Below are 25,921 nucleotides of genomic sequence, written 5' to 3' on the forward strand. Positions count from 1 at the left end.
GTAACCTCTGCTTCGGAGTACACTAGGTTGGACTCACTGGACGAAGCGAGCGAGGTATCAGGTACAGAGTATAGGAGAGTCTCTGTCCTTTCGCTACCAGGTAGCACCCCGAAGGGTTCTGGAGACAACTGGAGGTCCTCCGCCTGGTCGGAGGGGTGTAGAGACTCGGGGGTAACTACCACTTTGGGGTACCGATTGTCAGGCTCACAGGACGAAGCGAACAAAGTATCGAGTACCGAGTGTAGAGAAGTCTCTCTCCATTTGTCATCGAGTGGTATCCCGGAGGATTCAGGAGGCAACAGGGGGTCCTCCACCAGGTAGTAGAGGTGCACAGACTCAGAGGTAAACACAGCTTTGGAGCATCCTTGGACATGCACACCGGTTAAAGTGGGTGAAGCATCTGATGCCGGGTGCAGGAAGTTCTCCTGTGTGGAGTCTGGATGGGCAGAAGTCTCTTCGGGCAGGAGAACCGGAGCACTACCCACGCACATTACCTGTTGGGGCTTCTCCGGGATACAGGGAGATGAAGCTTCAGTAGGGACTTCAAGGTTGGGGTCAGGAGGTCTCAGGGAGGACAGACCCTGGCGTGACGGCTTGCCTCTACGTCTAGCACGTCTGGACTGCCTCTTGAGGTTGGGAGAAGTATTCCGGAAAGCGTAGTCACCCTGTGAGGATTCTGGGTGGGCAGTAGTCTCATTGGGCTGGAGGACTATTGCGCTACCCACACACATTACCCATCGGGGCTGCTCCGGGATATTGGGAGGTGAAGCTTCAGCAGGAGCCTCCGGGTTAGGATCATCGAAGACCATTAGAAAGGCCACCAGGAAGGCCATTAGGTCCAGGAGGATCGGATCCTGTGTTTCATATAGGGGGTTGATCCATTCCAAGGCATCACCCGCCAGGTAAGACATAATGAATGCCACCTTAACCCGATCGGTGGGAAAACATAGAGGGTAGAACTTGAAGTGTAGCATGCATTGCTCCACAAATGCACGACTTTGTCTTGGATCCCCATAGTAACGTGGCGGATCCGCAGGAACGAGAGCAGATAGATCCATCTGGACGGGTGCGTAATTCGCCTGGAACTCAGCTGAGAAAAAAAAAATAAATTTTATTTATTTTTAATGCATGTATTCGCTGGGAAACTTCTCAGAGAGCGAAGGCCGTGGGGCTCAACGGGAACCATGGCCTGAGCATGCTGTTATGCACACGCCCGGACTGACTGGCGTGTGCGGGTGTTGTGGTTCCACTGGACCATGGACCGGAGAGTGCCTGGAGGGGCGTGACTAAGTATCTGGCCGATCCGACCAAGGTGGCACGACGGCATACGACGCCAGTGCACCAGGGAGAAACCGGGCAGAGGGACCAGGTGCTACTCCAGGTCAAACTCCGGACACGGGGGTTGACCCACACTGGAATTACTGGAACAGGCAGGTTAGGCTGGCACAGACTGGTGGATGTAAGCAAACACGGCAGGTATGCAGAGGGGTGGATACAGGCGAGTATGCAGGCAGGGAGGTACTGGTCGAAAGGACGGGCTGGAGCACAGAAAGGTTAAGACCCAGTACAGACTGGGTCACAGAACCGCAGATGCGGTAGACAACCACAGCAGAGAGGGAACGCCCAAAGCGGTGGGCAAGAACAGAGCAGGACGGGGCTGCAGGAGCAGCGAGCACAAGCAGGGCAGGACAGGACTGCAGGAGCAGCGAGCACAAGCAGGGCAGGACAGGACTGCCGGAGCAGCGGGCAGAAGCAGGGCAGGACAGGACTGCCGGAGCAGCGGGCAGAAGCAGGGCAGGACAGGACTGCCGGAGCAGCGGGCAGAAGCAGGGCAGGACAGGACTGCCGGAGCAGCGGGCAGAAGCAGGGCAGGACAGGACTGCCGGAGCAGCGGGCAGAAGCAGGGCAGGACAGGACTGCCGGAGCAGCGGGCAGAAGCAGGGCAGGACAGGACTGCCGGAGCAGCGGGCAGAAGCAGGGCAGGACAGGACTGCCGGAGCAGCGGGCAGAAGCAGGGCAGGACAGGACTGCCGGAGCAGCGGGCAGAAGCAGGGCAGGACAGGACTGCCGGAGCAGCGGGCAGAAGCAGGGCAGGACAGGACTGCCGGAGCAGCGGGCAGAAGCAGGGCAGGACAGGACTGCCGGAGTAGCGGGCAGAAGCAGGGCAGGACAGGACTGCCGGAGCAGTGAGCAAAAGGGTAAGAGCGGAGCAAGGCTGCCGGAGCAGTGAGCAAGGAGTCAGAGCAGGACGGACAGGGCTCTGTTCACACGGAACAGACAGGAAGGGAAAGGCAGAGCCAGATACCCACAGGGTACTTGCAGTGAAGTAGCGAGGGGACCACAAACTCACAAACGGGAGTACAGAGACAACAAGCAGGAGTTAGGTACGAGTTCAGACTCTGCAGAAAAAGGAAAGGAACGGACATAGAGGCAAAACAGGTAAAGGATAGGAGAGAGTTCAGACTGGAACTGAGTGTACGGAAGAGACCGACACTGCAGCGGGATACAGGAGCGGGTCTGGGAATACGGCCCCCAGAGAGGCGGGACGAACAGGCAAGGAGCGTGTTCAGACAGGACAGACAAGATACAGGAACGGATCTAGGTAATCGGCCCCTAGAAGGCGGGAGGAACAGGCTAGGAGCGTGTTCAGACAGGCCTGGAAATACAGCCTCCAGGAAAGGCAGCAGGCAAGAGTACACAGACAGGACTCAGTTCAGACACGGGAACTGATACCGCAAGGCAGGAGACATAGACAGGACTCAGTTCAGACACGGGAACAGATACTGCAAGACAGGAGAAATAGACAGGACTCAGTTCAGACAGGAACAGATACCGCAAGGCAGGGACACAAACAGGACTCTGTTCAGACGGGAACAGATACCACAAGGCACAGACAGGCAGATCTAGGAATACGGCCCCTAGAAGGCGAAAGAACAGGCAAGAAGCGTGTTCACAAGAACAGACCACAGTTCAGACACAGAACTGGAAAACAGGCAGGAAAACAGGATAGGACCTGGCATGTCAGAGACAAAAAGCCGACTGACAGGACACAATGCTCAGGCGCCATCTTGAGGAAGAAGGTGGTATAAATACCCAAAGATGGACAGCAATAGGCTGACGGTGCAACAGGGGCGTGTCCGCAGAAGGTACAAGAAACAGGAAGTTCAGCGGGCGTCGCCCCATGCAGCCAAAACAGACAAACAGACAGCAAGGAGGGAAGCCAGAGAGACATTCTGGACTGGAGATCAAGTGCACGCTCTTGCACAGTGGGAGATGGACCACCATGCAAGGACGCCGCCAGGTATGTTACATTAGGCCAAAACTATTGGCTGGGTTAGATGCAGAAAAAAATTATATTCAATTTGCAACCTGATGGAGGTCAGTATAGATGGACTAATAGAACAAGTCCCACACACAGCTAGAAGCCCAAATATTTTTTCAGAGGTAGATGCAGAAAAAAATTGTATTCAGTTTGCAACCTGATGGAGGTCAGTATAGATGAACTAATAGAACAAGTCCTACACACAGCTAGAAGCCCAAATATTTTTTCAGAGGTAGATGCAGAAAAAAATATATTCAGTTTGCAACCTGATGGAGGTCAGTATAGATGGACTAATAGAGAAAGTCCCACACACTGCTAGAAGGCCAAATATTTTTTCAGAGCTAGATGCAGAAAAAAATTATATTCAGTTTGCAACCTGATGGAGGTCAGTATAGATGGACTAATAGAACAAGTCCCACACACAGCTAGAAGCCCAAATATTTTTTCAGAGGTAGATGCAGATAAAAATTATTTTTAATTTGCAACCTGATGGAGGTCAGTATAGATGGACTAATAGAGAAAGTCCCACACACTGCTAGAAGGCCAAATATTTTTTCAGAGCTAGATGCAGAAAAAAATTATATTCAGTTTGCAACCTGATGGAGGTCAGTATAGATGGACTAATAGAACAAGTCCCACACACTGCTAGAAGCCCAAATATTTTTTCAGAGCTAGATGCAGAAAAAAATTATATTCAATTTGCAACCTGATGGAGGTCAGTATAGATGGACTAATAGAATGATGCTATGCCCAAAAGATTTTACTTCACTAGGTGCAGTAAAAAAATTGGTATTCTATACACAGGTGGTATATCTTGCAACACAGATAGGCTACTCCACTGACTAACACACTCTGCAATAGGCCATAAAGGATTAGCTTTGCTAGATTCAGCCAAATGCTGTGAAAAAAACTTGCACAGCACTGGCACAGACCTGCCTGGCAAAAACTGATAGGAACTGATGTAACCTAGTCCTGAAAAGGACTGCAATTACAATTAGTCTTTACTCCCACAATCTATCTATTTAAGAGCACAGACCTGCCTGATAAGAGTCATAGGAAATGCTGTAACCTAGTCCTTAAAAGGACTGCAATCATAACTATTCCCTACTCCCAAGCTATCTGTAGATTTGTGCGAAAATTGGCTTGAAATTAACAAGGTATAGCGCACACAGCAACAGCGGTGCCGTCTAACACGCAGCTGCAGCAGTGAGAAAATGGTGGCGACGGGGAAAATGGCTTGGTCTTATAGGGCAAGGACATGTGACATACACTGCCAATGACACATGCCCTTGCTTGTGTGAAAAAAAGCACTTCGCTCCTTGTGTGCGCTGCTGATAGGCTGACAGATTGCACCTCCCCACTGCAAATGCGGGAAAGAGAAAAAAAAATGGAGATCTTCATTATTCCTGCAGAGATCCATCCCCTGCCCCTCCCCCCACCCCGCTGTACACTCAAACTGCGTATTAACATTAATTTTCATCATTACTGAGAAAAAATCCAGTTATGATTTTGGTGCACGAACAGTTATCGAACATAACCTCGAACAGCCGAATTTTTCTCAAATCGTTCGTGTTCGCCGAACGGCTCGAACACCGCCCAAAACAGCTCGAATTTGAGATTGGCGAACAGTTCGAGTCGAACAACGCTCATCTCTATTTGTAAGTCCATTTTTTAGTGGAAAACATTTCTAAAAATGAGCATTTACACATTTTTTATGAAAATGGATATAGCAGTCTCAATTACTTATTTTTTACCATTCTTTGAAAAGCACAGCTTTACATATTTAGTTGTTTGTTACTCCCAAAATGTTTTTTTTTAGTATAAATTCTTGTGCTAAATTAATTAACTGTATCAATTATTTTTACAGGGTGCAAAGGGAGATGCTGGCTTTAAAGGATCTGTGGGAATGTTTGGTGCAAGGGGGCCTGTGGGACAGAAGGTAGTAAAATTATTACACATTTACTGATATAAGCATACTTATAGGAGCACAAATTCAATTTTAAAGTTTTTAATCATATTTCAAACCTAACTCGCTGTATGAGTTTGCATATTTGGATTCTAGTAAAATATTATTCCATACACCAAACCTCGTTCCAACATTCTTATGAATGCATCCCTTTACAAGTCATCCTGAAATACAAAAATATTAGAATATATTATGTGTTGTAATATACAATATAAATGGAGCTGTAGACTGCCAATGTTACAAAATTGGTTTTACATGAATTTCCTAACATACTTTCATCACCAAAAAGACCATATTACAAAAGCAGAAATGCAATGATCTGTCAGTTTAAAGGGGTCATTGAGGAAATTTTATTTAATGTGGTTATGCCCCAGACTGTCTAACATAATAAAATAATCATTGATTGGCTGAGCGGGCATCTCCAGATAATTCTGGTCTATTAAGGGCAGGACTAGGAATCACAGACCAGGGAGACATGTTGAGCACTGGAACAGGGCCTACGAGAGATCAGCGGGGGTAAGTATTGATTTATTTATTTTTTTAGGCAATCTGGGTCATTTCAGCAATATTTTAAATTCCCTAGACAACCCCTTTTAGATATACAACCCTCCAGTGTACCCCATGTTTTTCAATAGACTTTCAAATTGTGGTTTTCAGGTCCCAGCTCTATAGATAATAATAATTTGACAGTTCTCCTAATGGAATCTGTTTGGGAATAAATGAACTATAGACTGAATAAATCTAAATAATATTATTTACAGGCAGATTTTTTAGCTTATTTTATTTTTCTTTTTTCTCATAAAAGGGTGAACCTGGCGAACTTGGGCTTCCCGGAGATGCAGTAAGTGCTCAGGCTGGTTTGTTTAGACATATTTCAATTGCTACAGGCAGAAACATTTATTTTGTCCTGTTTGAAGGCTGCAGGTATTGTAGTGCTAATAATAACATGTAGCGAAGGCATAATTATTCACTCTATGGACATATGTTATTGAAAGGATTAAATACATATTACATTTTTAGCAAATAAAAAGTTATTCATTGTATATTTTGCAATATAAAGGTGAAAAAGGAAATCACCAGCTCACCTACAGTATATTTTCAACTTTAGATTTTGGAGAGCCTGAAGCAGAAGCTGTAGTAAGGTGGAGATCAATTGAAAAAAAGAGTTGGGGTTGTCCAGTTTGATCCAAATGGGTAACACAAATTAACACTTTATTTCAAACTTTTAAAATTCATAGAAGAGTGGTAAATTGATACTGATCATCAATGCGTTTCAAATGCTATATGCGTTCTTAATCATGATGAAATACGGTATTGGTATTTAATCATGACTAAGATCACATACAATTGAAATGTGTTAGTGATCATTCCCCCACTCTTCTATGAATTTTAAATGTTTGAAATAAAGTGTTAATTTTAACCCATTTGGATCGAGCTGGACAACCCCAACTCTTTTTCTCAATATTTTCCAATATACTTTGTGTATCAATTCTATTGATTTTTCAAGATCTCCATTTTCTGTAAGTCAACAGAACCCTTCTTTAATTCCAGTGGATGAAATCGGTTCTAGTCACATGTGGATCATACAAGCGGACGGCCCATTAGTTACAGTACATCTATCAAAGATGCTTGTAGTGATCTCCTATCTTGATCATATGACCGGATCAAAATTTTACCCAATGGAAATAAATAATTTAAAATGAATGACAACAAGCAGAGATCTTAACCCATTATGGCCCTGTACGATTTAAGGCACTGTTACTTAATATGAGGCACCATAAATGTTCAGTACAGTGATGGCTCGGGCTTAGGAGCTAATCTGCATCATCAGCACTTGGTGTCATGTCAGTAGTAACATACAACTCACTCAGCTCACTGCACTGTCTGAAATTTGAGGTCATTCTGATCCCAACTGTCCCCTTAGATGCCTCGATTAATAGCAACCACAACATCTAAGCAGTTAGACAGAGTGAGGAGTCTCCCAATTGGCATACGGTGCCAGCTGGAGGATTAATAAAGGGCTATTTGTCTGCCAAAGGCCTGTTTGCTAATATATATATGATAAGAAGTGATGCATTAGTGAAGTATTATATTTAAACAAAAATTAAAAAAATAAATGAATAAATAAAATATAAAAGGTTTGAAGTGAAACAGAACAAACAATTTTATCCCAAAATCTATACAGTGGAGATGTGTCTAAGTTTAAATGTTGGCTATTCATTACAGTGAATGGAATAACAATTCTAAAAGAAAATTGTGTATCTTTTGTTTTTTTCACTTTAAAATTAATGAATAACAGCTAATTAATCACATTTATTACCCCAAAAATTGCCCCATTTAACCCACAGAAAACAAACCCTCATAAACCCACAGTAAAAGAAACGTGAAAAACTAATGGTGCTAAGAATGTGGAGATGCAAAAACATTTTTTCCATGAAAACATTTTTTTATGCACAAGGATAAATGGATAAAAAATATCATTATGTCCTGTGCCTTTATTATTCCTATCAGGTTTTTGATAAAAATAATGGATAGGATGTGCCCAGACTATAACATTGTCCAGTATCTTCTAAGGCTGTCCAATGAAACTCCACAATATTGCCAACCATTCATCTCTGCCCCTCTCTTTATGTGAGCAAACTCACATTGCCCAACCTTTTTTTGCCACTGTCCAGCATCCTGCCTACATTTTGGACCTCAATGATATTATTTGGCATACCTGCCTATGTGAGACATTATACTGTAGGTCTCATAGTTGCCTAGACCAGATAATGATTTCTACAACTGATAGCAAAGATAGAAGAATGAATATTCTGTAAAGAGCCAGTTAGAGGTTGCATGAGGAAAAGTAAAAGAAAATTGTAATAATATGGGCCAGGAAGTGGCGTAAAATAAAGCATGTAGACCTCAATGTAAAATCTTCAACAGGGCCCCTAACTATCTAACTATCATGGGATAGTAATAGTATTGGTCTTCTAATATGGGCCAAAGTGACCGTTTGGGCCTCTTAGGCTCCAGGACCCAAATGCGACTGCAACCCATGCACCTGTTGTAGCTGCGTCTCAGGGCTAAGTTAATAACTTGCTCCTCTGTTAAAAGAACAAGTTGAGTCAAGGACTAAAAAAATAAATAAAAACTTCTAATTCTGGTTTTGTGCTTAATAAAGAATTTCCAACTGTGATTTTTATACCTGCATGTACTGTATATGATTTTTTTCTTACATCATCAGCACTTATGTTAAAAAAATAACATAAGTGCTGATGTAATAGCCCTTCTATAATGCTTTTAGCAGCTTTTAATGTCCTTTACTTTGCTTCCTTAAATCTCAGTGGAGATACTCAATCAAAATACATTACAATAGCACCCACATTCTACAAATAGCTGGAGCTATTTCTGAATTCTTGTGACATGTATTAAAATGTGTGTGTGTTCCATGCAGGTAAAGAAAATAACAGTAGAATTGTCATGAGAAATTTGCTTGCCAACTATAACTTTTTTCATTCTAGGCTCCTTCATATTTTGTACAATGTAGATTACAGTCAGAAAAGCAACATAGCAACATATGGACCAGCTTAAACTATTGGCAAACTTGCCAATATTATCTATGAACATTGCGTATACAGTGGTGGCCAAAAGTATTGGCACCCCTGCAATTCTGTCAGATAATACTCAGTTTCTACTTTTGTCTCATTTGACCAGAGAACATTCTTCCAAAACGTTTTAGGCTTTCTCAGGTAAGTTTTGGCAAACTCCAACCTGGCTTTTTTATGTCTCAGGGTAAGAAGTGGGGTCTTCCTGGGTATCCTACCATACAGTCCCTTTTCATTCAGATGCCGACGGATAGTACGGGTTGACACTGTTGTACCCTCGGACTGCAGGGCAGCTTGAACTTGTTTGGATGTTAGTCGAGGTTCTTTATCCACCATCCGCACAATCTTGCGTTGAAATCTCTCGTCAATTTTTCTTTTCCGTCCACATCTAGGGAGGTTAGCCACAGTGCCATGGGCTTTAAACTTCTTGATGATGCTGCGCACGGAAGACACAGGAACATTCAGGTCTTTGGAGATGGACCTGTAGCCTTGAGATTGCTCATGTTTCCTCACAATTTGGTTTCTCATGTCCTCAGACAGTTCTTTGGTCTTCTTTCTTTTCTCCATGCTCAATGTGGTACACACAAGGACACAGGACAGAGGTTGAGTCAACTTTAATCCATGTTAACTGGCTGCAAGTGTGATTTAGTTATTGCCAACACCTGTTAGGTGCCACAGGTAAGTTACAGGTGCTGTTAATTACACGAATTAGAGAAGCATCACATGATTTTTCAAACAGTGCCAATAATTTTGTCCACCCCCTTTTTTAGGTTTGGTGTGGAATTATATCCAATTTGGCTTTAGGACAATACTTTTTGTGTTTTTTCATTGAAGACAAATTAAATGAAGATAATAATACCAAAGAATTTGAGATTGCAATCATTTTCTGGAAGAAACTGAGTATTATCTGACAGAATTGCAGGGGTGCCAGCACTGTAACTCCTTTTTATATACTATATATACAGAGAGAAAGAGAGAGAGAGAGGTAAATATATATATATATATATATATATATATTACAGTACAGACCAAAAGTTTGGACACACCTTCTCATTTAAAGATTTTTCTGTATTTTCATGACTATGAAAATTGTACAGTCACACTGAAGGCATCAAAACTATGAATTAACACATGTGGAATTATATACTTAACAAAAAAGTGTGAAGCAACTGAAAATATGTCTTATATTCTAGGTTCTTCAAAGTAGCCACCTTTTGCTTTGATGACTGCTTTGCACACTCTTGGGATTCTCTTGATGAGCTTCAAGAGGTAGTCACCGGAAATGGTTTTCACTTCACAGGTGTGCCCTGTCAGGTTTAATAAGTGTGATTTCTTGCCTTATAAATGGGGTTGGGACCATCAGTTGTGTTGTGCAGAAGTCTGGTGGATACACAGCTGATAGTACTACCGAATAGACTGTTAGAATTTGTATTATGGCAAGAAAAAAGCAGATAAGTAAAGAAAAACGAGTGGCCATCATTACTTTAAGAAATGAAGGTCAGTCAGTCCGAAAAATTGGGAAAACTTTGAAAGTGTCCCCAAGTGCAGTTGCAAAAACCAACAAGCGCTACAAAGAAACTGGCTCACATGAGGACCGCCCCAGGAAAGGAAGACCAAGAGTCACCTCTGCTGCTGAGGATAAGTTTATCCGAGTCACCAGCCTCAGAAATCGCAGGTTAACAGCAGCTCAGATTAGAGACCAGGTCAATGCCACACAGAGTTCTAACAGCAGACACATCTCTTCAACAACTGTTAAGAGGAGACTTTGTGCAGCAGGCCTTCATGGTAAAATAGCTGCTAGGAAACCACTGCTGGGGACAGGCAACAAGCAGAAGAGACTTGTTTGGGCTAAAGAACACAAGGAATGGACATTAGACCAGTGGAAATCTGTGCTTTGGTCTGATGAGTCCAAATTTGAGATCTTTGGTTCCAACCACCGTGTCTTTGTGCGACGCAGAAAAGGTGAACGGATAGACTCTACATGCCAGGTTCCCACCGTGAAGCATGGAGGAGGAGGTGTGATGGTGTGGGGGTGCTTTGCTGGTGACACTGTTGGGGATTTATTCAAAATTGAAGGCATACTGAACCAGCATGGCTACCACAGCATCTTGCAGCGGCTTGCTATTCCATCCCGTTTGCGTTTAGTTGGACCATCATTTATTTTTCAACAGGACAATGACCCCAAACACACCTCCAGGCTGTGTAAGGGCTATTTGACCAAGAAGGAGAGTGATGGGGTGCTACGCCAGATGACCTGGCCTCCACAGTCACCAGACCTGAACCCAATCGAGATGGTTTGGGGTGAGCTGGACCGCAGAGTGAAGGCAAAAGGGCTAACAAGTGCTAAGCATCTCTGGGAACTCCTTCAAGATTGTTGGAAGACCATTTCCGGTGACTACCTCTTGAAGCTCATCAAGAGAATGCCAAGAGTGTGCAAAGCAGTCATCAAAGCAAAAGGTGGCTACTTTGAAGAACCTACAATATAAGACATATTTTCAGTTGTTTCACACTTTTTTGTTAAGTATATAATTCCACATGTGTTAATTCATAGTTTTGATGCCTTCAGTGTGAATGTACAATTTTCATAGTCATGAAAATACAGAAAAATCTTTAAATGAGAAGGTGTGTCCAAACTTTTGGTCTGTACTGTGTGTATACATATATATATATATATATATACATATACACAGGTGCATCTGACTAAAATAGAATATCATCAAAAAGTTAATTTATTTCAGTTCTTCAGTACAAAAAGTGAAACTCATATATTATAGAGTCATTACAAACAACAAACAGAGTGATCTATTTCAAGTGTTCATTTCTGCTAATATTGATGATTATGTCTTACAGCCAATGGAAACACAAAAGTCATTATCTCAGTAAATTAGATTAATTAACAAAAAGCACCTGCAAAGGATTCCTAAAGGTCCCTTAGTCTGTTTCAGTAGGCTCCACAATCATGTGGAAGACTGCTGACTTGACAGATGTCCAGAAGGCAGTCATTGACACACTCCACGTGGTCCCAGAGTTCCAATTTTCATTTGGAAATTAAGGTCCCAGAGTCTGGAGGAAGAGTGAAGCTGCTTGAGGTCTAGTATGAAGTTTCCACAATCAGTGATGGTTTGGGGAGCCATGTCATCTGCTAGTGTAGGTTGACTGTGTTTTATCAATACCAAAAGTCAGCGCAGCAAACTACCAGGAAATTTTAGAGCACTTCATGCTTCCCTCTGCCGACAAGCTTTCTGGAGATGGAAATTTCATTCTCCAGCAGGACTTGGCATCTGTCCACACTGCCAAAAGTACCAATACCTGGTTTAAAAACAACAGTATCACTGTGCTTGATTGGCCAGCAAACTCGCCTGACCTTAACCCCATAGAAAATCTATGGGAATTGTCAAGAGGAAGATGAGAGACACCAGACCCAACAATGCAGACGAGCTGTGATGATGTCACAGTTATGTGATCAGTCACCTGAAGGGGAGGTACGTGGTCAGCCAGAACACACCCCCTCAGACATTTTGGCAATGCAGCAAGCCGCTGCATTACATATCCTCCTCCTCTTTTTCAAGCCCATGGTATTGAACGCATGATATACACAATCACATTATAACCCACGGTTCACATAGAGACCATGTACTGGAACATTAGTCATCAACATTAGTCCATTCCTTAGGGACCTACCATCTGTCATTGTCACTAACTTCGTCAAGTCATATTTCCGAGTCGTTACCTTGTCAGACCTCCCTCGCTCCCAGCGGTCAATACAGCAGTGCGACTCACTTGCCCTTGTATCTAAGGTCAGATCCAACTCCGTACTGTCCTGTACTCTATTGGGTCGTTTGTATGGGCCTCTCAGACCTGAGTTACTGGAGGACTCACTACCTCTAAACCCACGCCCACTATCCTCAGGACATCTTGAAAGGTCTCTAACCTCTGCTGTAGCCGTTCTATTATTTGGAGGGCCCTTTCTCTGTCTGGTCTCACAATTTATAGATGGCTGCCATCTTCTGCTGCTCAGGCGACGCTGTCTTTCCATTCGCAGTCTGGCAAGATTCAACTGTTCTACCTCTCCGTTCTTACAGCAGAGAATGACACCATGCCATCTTAATCCGGTATCCAGTCCTGATGATCACGTGGACTGCTTACTTTCATCACACCAGACTTCTTTACCATCATTTGCATAGCTTGGCCATTTCTCCCAATGAGCTGTCTTACCAGAGCATGAGGCACCCAGATGACTTCTTCCCGTAGACTTTGAGCTTTTCTCATAAGCTCCAGTTGTCTAATGGCTTGTTCCGTCTTCAACCGGACAATCCGCTTCATGCGAACACATCGCCAGTGCATGTCACTTAGGACAGCCACCCTCTTCACTGTGACTTCGGTTGTGGACAGGACCACCAGCTGTTTAGCTTTTGAGGTCAAGTACACCTTACAGGCTCCCACGGCCTTATTAAACTCTTCATGCACTGACTCTCTGGTGCATTCTTCTCTCAAATCTTCGGGTACATCTAAGAAGCACTTGTACCGAGAAGTTTCTGTCTCACCAGTGGTCTCCAAATGATCATCTGGCTCAGGTTTCAGGGACAACTGACTTTCTGATTCTTCACCCTGTATGCTTCCCCTGAGCGGACTCACAGCTATGAACTCAAGAATTCTCCTCTTGACATTTTCCATCCCATACTGACCTTCTTTTCACACTTCCTCAGCTCTCTTCAGGTCCACCTTCTCATGGTATAGAGGATTAAGCGCAACTTGTTTGCCCTTTTCCTTCTCCAAGGTGACCTCGTTGACTGATTGGTACTTTACCAGGCGACCTTTGAGCTCGTAAACTTCTTCCTCTAGCTCAGCTACTCGCCTCTCTGACTCCAATGCGCCCACTCGGCTCTCGACAGCCAGTCTCTCAAGCTTCTCTTGCTTCAAATGGGCTTGTAGCGTCTCCTTGAGCTCCTTGATCTCTGCTCTTACATCCACCGAATCATCCAAGCTCGCATTATTCGAGGAGGTATTTGCTTCATACCTCCCTTCTCCAGTGGCAAACTCCTGACCCTGGTCTGTGGCTTCTCCGACAGAATCCTCCATCCTGCCGATTCTATCCTTAAGGCACGTCTCTGCCCTCTGGAGATCATCAAAGAACGTCTTCAGCTCCTTTGCCTGAGCTTCCAGTCTTAGGATCTTTCTGCGGAGATCATCATTCTCATCACGGGTGTCCTGCAGAGTGGTCTCAATTACTTGGCGCATGTGCTCTGCATCCGCCTTATCATCCTCTATTTTTTTCTTAACCTTGAGGAGATCCTCATAGTCCCTCTTGGTTTGTTGCAGGTCCCTATTGTGTTCATCATACTCGTTCTTGGATTCACGCAGCTCCCGGTTGAACTGTTCACGCAGTTGTTCTAGGTCTTGATCGCGTCCAGAAACTTCGTCCTTCAGCGCCCCTTTTAAGGCAGATAGCTCCCTATCCCGCTGGTGTAGTCCCTCGTCCAGCCTTTGCTTCTCCTGCATCAGCTGCTTCACCTGCTTCTGAAATCTCTGCACTTCCTTTCTTGTGACCTCTGCTTCCTCCGCATCCACATAGCCTTTCTTCACTTGGTTCAGCTCTGACTGCACCAGGGAGAAATCATTTTTCATCTCATTCAGCTCATCTTCAGACTCCTCTTTCTCAAGCTTCAACTGCAAAACCTCCTCCTTGGTTTTGCGGATGTTCTCTTTACTTTTCAGGAACATTTCCTTCCATTGATTGATTTCCTCACTGCTTTCCTCCAGTTCTCGCTTCAAGTTCTTCACAACCTGGTTTATTTTCTGCTGTTCGGACTCCAGATTCAGCTGGTCCTGGGACACGTTCTCCATTTTTTTCCTTAGTTGCTGCACGTCACTCTGATACTGCTGCCTGACAGGCTCCAGCTCTTGGTCATGATTGACCACCTCCTCTTTCAGCGCCCCCTTTAGGGCTGTCAGTTCCTGATCCTTCTGTCTCAGTAGATCATCCTACTTGTACCGAATCTGCAGAACTGCATCCAACTCTTCCTCCTGGTCTTCTTTGTTGTCTGAAGGAGGATCCACACTCGGAATAAAGGCACACAGCATTGCATTTTCTTTATTTACCCTTTCAGCAAAGGCTACAGGAGCAACTTTTTTGTGTCCCTTGCGCCTTCGACAACGAGAGGGGGACTTTCTCACCTCGTTTAACTCCTCCTAACTGAACTCTCTTTCTACTTTCGTAGTGTCACCGTCAGCTATGGGGTCGGTGTCACTCCCCATGGTGTTGTGGACCAACAAGTCACCTCACACTTTGATGTTAACCCCTTCTACTGGAGCTACCCAGTTATCAACAGTCGAATTGTCATTTTTAGGTGGTACCAACACACGACCAGTAACCTATTCTGGTTTTGTATGCTCCACCCCCTTTTGAGACTCTGCCCCCTTTTGGACAACCACACCTGTAGGGGGTACTTTAAAAAAAAAAAAAAAACGCAATAGTCTTAGGACCCAGTTCACAATATCTCTTACTACCTCCCTGAGCACTCTGGAATAGTACCGGTGCCACAGGAGAACTCAAGGAATGGACCGCTGCCACCTTTCTGTAAGGGGCCAACAGCTCCTGCCATTCCTGTATCATGTCCTGTTGTCATTTCTTAAATACCTGCTGTTGTTTCTCAAACACCTGCTGCTGCGCTTTTGACAGGCACTTTAATCGCTCAATAGCTTCAGTCTCATTTGCTGCTCCCTTCACAGCCATCTTTATCAGCTCCTGCATTTCTTCAGGACACTCTATTTTGCTGAAGAGCGTTTGCAGCCGGTCATCTAACACCTTCTCCATTCCATCTGGGGATACTGCTCCATTCATAGCCAATCACGGTACGCTGCTCACACCGCTCTCCCCGAAAAAATTTTCATGGCCCCACCAAGCCACAGCAAACCAGGTTTGAGTACGATGACAATTTTTGTAACCCCGCCGAGTTACCGCCAGATGCTTTAATCTTCGTGGCCCCGCCGAGCCACAGCAAACCAGGTTTGAGTGCGACAACAATTTTCGTAACCATGCCAAGTTACAGCCAGATGTTTTAATCTTCGTGGCCCCGCCGAGCCACAGCCAGATGCTTGCATCCACGTTCGTCGTCATGTGCCGTTACCCCTTGCAACCAGGCTGCAGTTGCCCGCATTCTCTAACCAATTGTGAGGTAGCGCTATTGATCAAGTTGAGGGGCACTCAGTTCACCGGGTCAATTAATGCAACGCTTTCCGGTAATCGGAATGTAGCATCGGCGTCTCTGCCTCCTGCCCGGCAGAGACGCCGTCCCCCTTACCACCGCGGTCCTGCTCCGGCGTCTTCCGGCCTCCCTGCAGCTGCTGCTGGTGCACGCAGCTTCCCCGACTCTGTGCTTAGGGCGCACGCGTGCTCCCTCCCTCTTAAAGGGGCCGTGCACCGTCCTAAAAAGTCCCCGGCCAATGGCCGGAGGACTTCCCCCATAAAAGGCACCTCCTCCAATATGGAGGTGCCTTGCAAGGTTGTAGCTATGTGTGTTAAACTCTGCTTCAGCCCTCAGGTCCCGCTGCTAAGCCTGACTACAAGTCCTGCCTGCCTGCCAGCCTGACTACCAGTCCTGTCCGCCAGCCTGACTACCAGTCCTGCCCACCAGCCTGACTACCAGTCCTGCCCGCCAGCCTGACTACCAGTCCTGCCCACCAGCCTGACTACCAGTCCTGTCCGCCAGCTTGTCTACTCTCCGGCCCGACAGTCTGCCTCGGTCCAGTCTCCGCCAGTCTGTCTATGGGTCCAACCCGCCTGCTTACCTGGAAGCTCCTGCCTGTTACTTGCCGTACCTACTAGCCAGCCTACCTGGAGGCTTCTTCCTGTTACCTGCCGTGCCTACTAGCCAGCCTACCTGGAAGCTCCTGCTTGTTACCAGCCGTGCCTGCCTGTCCATCTACCTGGATCACCCGTCAGCCTGCCTGCCGTGCTCATCTGCTGTACCGGTCAGTCCCTGCCTTCTGACCCGTGGGAGTCACCTGCTCTCATACAAAGTCGGTCCCCAGAGTAGCACCTGGTCCCTCTGCTCGGTCCCTCCCTGGTCACGGAGTCGATTGAGCCGCCGTACGACCTTGGTCGGTCCGAGTTGATACCTAGTTACGCCCCTCTGGTCCCTCCTTGCACCGCAGCACAGAGGTTCCACCATCATAAACTGCTTATAACATAGTCCATCTCAGTGGCTCGCAAGAATGTTACACATGTAATATCCTAGAGCCTTTTCAGTGGCAGCTGTGCCCGCTTGGCTTCAGATACAGTCTTCAGCAAGGTAACAACATCAATGTCCATATCAAACACCATTTTTACCTTCTTCCATCAGCTCTGTTCTGCCAAAGCTGTGGTTTAAGGCTCACCAGGTGGGGCCTCCAGGCCTCGTGCCTACCAGGGCTAATGGTGTCCCAGACACAGGGATCATGTCTCTTGCCTCCCCCTGTTTCAAAACCAACAGGATATATATATCCTCCGTGCGCACAGGAACTGTGATGATGTCACAGTCATGTGATCAGTCACCTGAAGGGGAGGTACGTGGTCAGCCAGAACACACCTCCTCAGACATTTTGGCAATGCAGCAAGCCGCTGCATTACAATATATATATATATATATATATATATATATATATATATATATATACATATATAGTCTCTTAGAAACGTATTCATACCCTGTGAACGTTCACATTTTTTCACATTACACCCACAAACTTACATGTATTTTATGGGGATTTTATGTGAAATGCAAACACAAAGTAGCAAGTACTTGTGAAGTTTAAAAGAAATGATACATGTTTTTCTAAATATTTTTAAATTATAAATCTGAAAATTGTGATGTGTATTTGTTTTCAACCCCCATGTAGTCTGATACCCCTAAATAAAATCCTGAGTGACCAATTGCCTTTAGAAGTCACATAATTAGTAAATTGAGTCCACCTGTGTGTAATACAGTATATTCACAGTATAACTACAGCTGTTCTGTGAAGGCCTCAGAGGTTTGTTTGAGAACATTAGGGATCAAACAGCATCATGAAAACCAAGGAACACACCAGACAGGTCAGGGATAAAGTTTGGAGAAGAGTAAAGCAGGGTTAGGTTATAAAAACACAATCCAAGATCGGAACATCTCACGGAGCACTGTTCAATCTATTATCCAGAAATGGAAGGAGTATGGTACATTTGCTCAAAATTTTTGTAACTTTTTAAATAGTCTCAATTGATGAATGAGTCTAAAACAATTGATGAATTAGAAATCCCCACCAAAAAAAACACAAGCAAACACATAAAAAGACTTTAACAAGGTGCAAATTAAAAGAAGAGCAAGGTGCAAATGAATAAGCTGCGCAAGACACCAAAAACTAGACAAAAATAAGATGCAGATGCAATAACTCAGCCCCAAAGGCAAGATTTTTATTAGGGCTAACTTCCCTTCAAGGTACTGTGCTTGGTTTGAACAGTCATTTTGTGCTAACAGACTCCTTTTAATTCTTTAAGTGCACTTGTTCGGTAAGGAAATAATATATTGAGGTAAGGTCCTTACAGGAATGAGTAGCCTAACGTACCACTGCTTGTAAATATTTTTATACCTTACAGTAAAAATAAAGAATAATATGAGTGTAAATGATTTTATTCTTTGAATATAGATCACATTCCTTCATGATGTACAATTATTAATCAGAAGTTGCAGTGCTTCCCAACATAAAGATCAGGATGTTATAGGTTATTTTGAAGTATTGAAGAAATGAAGATTTTTCAGGTCTTGATCTTTAGTGACATCATTTATGAATCTTTTCACGCCCAGAATTTTCATAATGTTATTAAGAATTAGCATTCTTGTGAAGACTATTTTTTTAAATTAATCACTATATATACCATATTTGAGTGTACGCACATCTTTGCCTGACATAGGGTTAAATGTGTCTTAAGCCATTTGTTGATTTCTAGGTAAATTCTTGATTTTCTAAATGCTTGTAGATTTGAGTAGTTTCTTAGCTAAGGAGTTTTGTAAATAATGCAGCTATTCAGTTATAAATTGCTGGGAAAGTGGTAATGGATTATCAATATTCCTCCCTTTTGTATAATCACATATTCTTTTTCCTCTGAGAATTCATTTAAACCAGCTTCAAGAAGTGCCTCTTATTCATCATCTCACAGAATCATGAACCGTCTCCCCCAGATTTATGTAATAGGTATTTTGTCATAATATGCTTAGTTACCGCAATTCCATTACACATTGAACATCCACGTAGAAGGAAAAAACAAGTTTTCTCAAGTTAACTTTCAGATTACTAAGAGTTTAATTTCCTTGATTTACTGACAAATATTGATATAAAAGAATCCCTTATGGCATTGTAATTTATTGGTACGTTTGATAATGCATATTCTGAAATTGATGTTATTTTGCATTTTATAGGTTGCGCAGTTAAAGAGTAACAATCGTTTTAATTCATTTTTCATAACTCAATAGCACAGGAGACAATAAGAATATTTGTAATATATCTTTGTCATGCTTCTGAATTTGAACCCTTGATTCTGTGTTCTGTGGTCGGCATCTCTTTCCGCTGAGCCACAACAGATTCACTTTTTATTTTAGTGTTTTAGTTCTGTTATCTTTGTTTCTGTCAGTTTTGGGTAACAGGCATTTTTCATTTACTCTGTTTGTCTGTCCTATCACCTTTTGGGTGCCGCTTTAAATACCTTCCCCTACTAGCGATAAACTTTGTTGGATTCATTCACTTTGATGCAGTTTGTGTTGGTTGCAGTAGCTTTGTGTGTGATTCCTTTTCTCCTTAGGGAACTGCTATTCTAGTGATCCTAGGAGCTGCTGAGGACATTCAGGGTAAGCCGCCGTCGAGTGGGGGCACCATTATGTTATCTTAGGGTGCCAACCTCTGTGGTCAGGCAGGGACGGTTATAGGAAGTTTCGCCCCCAGCAGTTCGCCCCCATCAGTTCGCCCCAGGTACATTTCGCCCCTGCACATTTCGCCCCTATCATTTCGCCCCCTGGAAGATTCGCCCCCGCACGTTTCGCCCCCGCACGTTTTGCCCCCGCACGTTTTGCCCCCGGACTTTTCGCCCCCGGACGTTTCGAAGATTCCAGCCATTCAGACAAGGGGCTAAAATTTGGCACTAAAACCTGCACCTAAATCCATAGAGCTAAATGGAGATTTTGGTGTAGAATTATCTACACCAGAATAGCTGTATATCTACAGTTGTGGATAATCCACAGAGGTTAGGAGACATGTTAATGAATCCTTAAGGTACATTCACATGCACTAAGTAGTTGCAGCAGACAATCTGCAGCTATTTTATAGCAGAAAATTCTACACTAAAATTGATATCTAGTGATGCGAGTTTGATGCGACAACCTTGTCCTGTGGCTGTGATTGACAATGGCTGGATACCTGCAAATCATGGTTGGTGGACAAGGTTACCACTCTGCTTATGAATATGGCAGACCACTGTATCTCAAAGGCAGGACTTCTACTTTGAAGCTGAGCAGAGAATCAGACTGCAACTAAACAAGTGAGGCATAGTTGGAATCAGTAGGCCTCACCCTACATTATACTATCCTCAAAGTTTCCCTTTAAGGCAAAAAAATCACATAGTATTCTATATCAGCACTTTGTAATATAGAATTTTTCACATTTGTGCAACATAAACTTTGCAATAATTCTGCATAATGGAAATGTTAAATGCTTACCAGAGTCATGCAGAAGGAACTGCTGCTGGATACCATCAATATTGATCTCCTGGAACTCCTGGGGAATAAATAGTTGATCAAGGGTTTGGGGCAACCTTGGAATATTTTGCCCAGTTGCCTTGATAATCGTATTGTTCTCTTCAGTGATGCTTTCCTTGGTAGAAGTGCTACAACATTAGAATGGGCTCCTGAAATTACTTCTGTGAGAATCTGTTGTGGTGTCTCCTGTGTTGTCCTTGCCCTGGTGACCGCCTCATTGACAAGTCGGATTGCTTCAGGTCTTGATGCTTGTGCTGCGTGGTTGTGGGGATTGGTTACTTTCACCACTTCACCAGATGCTTCATTGGTCCAATCACGTCCGTTGCAAGTCGACCGTTTCACACACCCAGATGGAATGGACATCGTCAGACGTTCGTTTGGAAGATACGTAAATGTGATTCTCGTAGACCAACTTCTTCTTCCCACGTTTGGATAGAACAGAATTCATACTTGTAGACAGTGAATTGCTGTGAAAGCTGACTGATTTTTTTTGTGCTCGTAAACCTCTCTTTGTAGAGATTTTAGACACTGCTATATTCTGATGTAAAGATGGAATAAAAGCTAGTCTAATGCAACTTGCAGGACACCTGACATGCAAATTGTTACATCTGCAACAAAACTTGCAAAAAAGCAGGTCAGTGCTGGGTCAGGTAAAAGTTCACAAAATGTTTAGATTTTAGAGTGGTTTACATTCCCCACATAAATCAGGCCTCATTCACACTACATTTTTTGAATCCGTTTATTTTTTTTACATTCCTCACATACATCAGGCCTCATTCACACTACATTTTTTGAGCAAAATGCTCTGATGGAAACAGTTGATTTAACATGTCATAAAAGTGCAGCACTCTGAACAGTACTTTGGTGAAATGTGGATTGATGAGGGACGGGAATTTATGAACCACAAGGACAAACTGGCGAAACGTCCAAACACAAAATTCTGGGGGCAAAACAGGGTACAAACATCCAGGGGCTAACTGCTGGTGGCGAAACATCCGGGGGCAAACTGCTGGGGGCGAAACATCCGGGGGCGAACTGGGGGTGATACGTGCGGGGATGAAATGTGCGGGGGTAAAACATCCTGGGGGCCAAATGCTGGGGACGAAATGTGCGGGGGCGAAATGTACCTGGGGGCGAACTGCTGGGGACGAACTGCTGGGGACGAACTGCTGGGGGCGAAACATCCAATTCCCGGCAGGGACAGACCAGGGTCAGAGAAGGGTTTTTTCCTAGTCTGAACAGGGACCTGTCAGGTTAAGGTATTTGTCTTCCTGGTTTGTACGTTAACCGTGTGAATGTGCTTTGGCAGTCATAACAATATTATAAGAGAAATCTGCTACTTTCTCCTCCTGAACTGGTCATTCATTCTCAAAATACTCAGTTCATGGGTGAAGTTTTCAATAAATACAGATTTTCCTATTGCTGAGATTGGAAATAACAGTTGGTGCTCATAAGATTCTATGGCAAACTGTTAGTGTCATTTCATGAGAACTTGCAGCATGTCTGTGTCTGCCTCTAACTCCTCCTTCTCCCTCCTTCCTCCATAGAATTTTAGAAGTACTAACTGCCATCTCTTATCGCTTAATAGAATTTTTACCCATAAATTAAGAATGAAGGAACAATCCAGGTGTGAAATAAGTCAATTACTCTGATAAGATATATTACAAAGTTCCTTATTTCCATGTGTAATATTGATTTATTAAATAAAAATTAAAACAATGGTTACTCTATAAAATCCATTAATTAGATTGAGGTTGGAAAAACTAGAATCAGGCAAAAGGGCATAATAACTTAGTGCAACAAAAAATCAGATATTAAAAGTGAAGCATTTTGTAGAGAGAAACTAACCTACCTAGCTTTCATCAATATTCTCATATGCAGATGCACAGGAAGAATAGATACCCCTATTAATTTATGGAATTCCTGACTCACATCTTGATGACCTATTCTTATGCTAGATTATCTTTATGAGAGCAGTGGCGTTACAAAACCAGGCACCCCCATGGAACAGATAATATCTGCTCCAGTAGCAGATGAATGTAAGCAATGTAGAGAAAAGAATACTAAATTCAGTAGTGGACACTGTGCAGAGCTGCGGTGTTCCACTCCATACATTGCTTATGTAAGGAGATAAACATATTGCCCATGTTTCCCCTTGAAGAACAAGTGTAATATTATATTGTGTAATGTGAATTGTGGTATACGTTAATGATGTTGGTAATGTGTGTTACTCAACGGTAGGGAAAGTTAGAGTTAAAGATTGGGACTGGCCCAGATTGGGAGGGACTAAGGTAAAGGGACAGAGACCGTTTCCCGTTAGAACATCAGATAGGGCCCAGTGTGCGTAGAAAGTAGATATAGGGCTTAAATGATCAGTGCCGCATGACTTGGGTGTCCCCAATGTGAGAGGAGACCATAACAAGTGATAGAGAGAAGTGACTGAAAGTCAGAGTGTTCGCTCAGAGACGGGTCCAGGGGAAGGATGCCTAGCAGTATAGTCTAGAGTTTATAACTCCGACAGCTAATGGGCCAGAGCAGGACAGAGTATGTAAGACAAAGAGAGTGCCCAGGGCGGGAGTTCCAAGGCATCACTGACAGAAAAGATAAGTACCGGTCGTACTGGCAACATAGTTCCCTTGAGAGGAAAGAAGATGCGAAACTGCGGATTGAAAGTAGGACTCTTACTAACCGGACTGTAGTACTGAGCTGGATGGTGGTGAAGTAGTGAGAAACAGTGAAAATAGAGGATAAGTAATGAGAGAAGAGGAAGAGATTGAAACTGTGTGGAAAATGCTCTGTGTTGTGAAGGAAATGTTTGTCAATATGTGTACCCACTATCTACTGTATACAATCCCCGCCAACTTATCGTTCAGTAAAACGTTTATTTTTGACTGGTGGTCTTCCTCATTGAATTGTAAAACATCTGGTCCTGGCGAACCAAAGTCATATCGGTGACATGCGGCCTGCAAGGGCAGAGCGCCCCCAATAGTACAAGTTCACACACCCAGCCAGGACCCCCACTTTCATGTAACATGCTGGGGTGTAAAAGAGCAATACCTCGCCCACTGGTACCGCCCCGTGCCACATTACTCTCACATCCAGCCAAAGCAGAAATCAGCTGATTGGTGGGTGGAGGTGCCAGAATCCCACCAATGTCATATTGATAATTTATCCTTTAATTAAAAAGAAAAGCGCTTTAGTTGTTCTCCCTCTTTGCAAGCATCGCATTCATTACCAAACTAGATGTTTGGATCAACAATAGGAAACTGATTGCAGCTAAATAATATCTGAATGATATGTTAAGAGCCATGAATTAGGCACTTTGTGTAAATGACATAAAAATATATAAAAGTAGCTGGCAGGAAATCAGCATTAAATACTATGCAGGCATGTATGCATACAAGTGTTCTCTGAGTTTCCTGTGGACACCTCCAGTGATTTGCTCCAAACTGCAGCGCTCAAGGCAAACTCTTTGCACGTGATCACAATGTTAATATGGGGCTTTTTTTGTTATAGATCTGAGGACCCTAACAGTTGCAACGGGTTAAATACAGACACCCTAGGGCCCACCCTCATTGTCTTTTTCAAATCACCCTTGTCAATTATCCACATACAGAGGACGATAACCAAGGCAACCTGTCCTGAAAAGCTCTAATTGGGGATTTTACCTTAGTTTACAGACTGAAATGCCTAGATCTTGCTAAACTCAGAATTACACCTAAATATTTCACTACAGTAATTGGCACTCACAGGACCACAACAGTTACTAAAAGCATAAGGACACATACTTTTCAGCAAAAGATTCAGTAATTAATGTTGGATTATTTATTAACAAATATATACAAATATCTATTTTTTTTTGTTTTATTGGTCATACTTAAGATTTAATTAAATTGTAATAATAAAAGAAAAGAACTTATGGCACTCACCAAGCTGCATAAAAACCTCCTTTATTTCCAAAATAAGGGTCAAACGAAACGTAAGTTAATGAGAAATGGCTGTTACCCAGTCACACACCATGTAACTCTCCCGTGATATGCACTTTTTTTTAGAAATAAAGGAAGTTTTTGTTATGCGCTTGGTGAGTCCTGTAAGTTTTTCTCTCTTATTGTTACGCTTTGTATATTTCTATTTGCTGAGCATCACCGCTGCTTTTTCCTCCTAGCCTTGGCAGATCTTATTTTCCCACTGATGTTAGTGTTTGGTGTCTACCGCTTACTTGTATTTTTTGGGACTAATTTAATTTTAAATGTATTCAGCATTGTAAGGCATTTCAGAGGGTTCACAATCCTTCTAACACCACTGTGTAACATCACTGTGTAACAAAAACGGCAATGACTTCTGAGAACTGCTTCAAGTCCTATTCTCCATAAAGTCCCACACTACTGTGAAGCTCCATTAAATTTCAAAAACCCACATGTTATGTTACGCTGAATAACTTCTTATTTCCAGGGCACAGCAGGACTTGATGGGAGGAATGGACACAAAGGATCCAAAGGTGACAGAGGTCTACAGGGACAAAAAGGAGAACCGGTAAAATTTCTTACATTTTTTTACAAAATATGTTTAGAAATATTTAGAGATTGATCGTCCCTTAAAGGGGCCTTGGCATGCCAGGCTTGACATGTCAATCTCCGCAAGGAGACACGCTACCCCTTGGATCCCAGTCATACGCCTCTCGCATACAGCCAAACCAGATCTTACACTTTGCATTGATGAGGGGCAGTACCTCGGAGTACAGTATCTGCAAATTGAGATTCTTGTTTGGCTTTTATCCTGTCATGTGGCAAGACTCGTTAAAGGGTTGATATTGACTTTTAGGATTGCTACTTCCAATAAGTGACACTAGAGATCTAGTCCTCTTCCTCTCTGAAGAGACAATTTGCGTATTCAGTGGGAGAAACAAAATAATAATCTTGTAGTTATACCTTTTAATGGCTAACAAAAATAAAATGAAGTGATGTTACAAAGCAAGCTTTTGAGACTACTTAGGTCTCTTCATCAGGCATGGTATAGCAAAGTATCCGAAGAAACACAAATATATAGACAAAAAGAGCAGAGACATGACATAATAAATAGACATTTAAAAAAATAATCAATCTGCCAATCAGAGAGTGAGTCCCTCATTAGCTTAGATTAACCCCTTTCCGGACCAAGGCGTACTAATATGTATCTGTGCCCTGGGACTTAAGAGCCTGATACATATTAGTACGCCTCAGCAATTTCGCCCGCACACAGGCTGTGCGGGCGCGATTGCCCCCGGGTGTCAGCTGATTGTTACAGCTGA

General features: G+C 43.4%; 1 protein-coding gene across 1 annotated transcript in view; it reads left to right on the top strand.

Moving 5' to 3' along the window:
- Positions 1-25,921, top strand: part of LOC141167259 (uncharacterized) — a 705,047-nt gene that overhangs the window by 529,607 nt on the left and 149,519 nt on the right. The window contains exons 84-86 of the mRNA XM_073654695.1: positions 5,190-5,261; positions 6,094-6,129; positions 25,087-25,167. Of these exons, the coding sequence (XP_073510796.1) occupies positions 5,190-5,261; positions 6,094-6,129; positions 25,087-25,167 (189 nt within the window). The remainder of the gene's footprint in view (positions 1-5,189; positions 5,262-6,093; positions 6,130-25,086; positions 25,168-25,921) is intronic.

Source organism: Phyllobates terribilis, unplaced genomic scaffold, assembly GCF_046119375.1.
Source record: "Phyllobates terribilis strain yellow unplaced genomic scaffold, ASM4611937v1 Scaffold_11__3_contigs__length_659146591, whole genome shotgun sequence".
Classification (NCBI taxonomy): Eukaryota; Metazoa; Chordata; class Amphibia; order Anura; family Dendrobatidae; genus Phyllobates; species Phyllobates terribilis.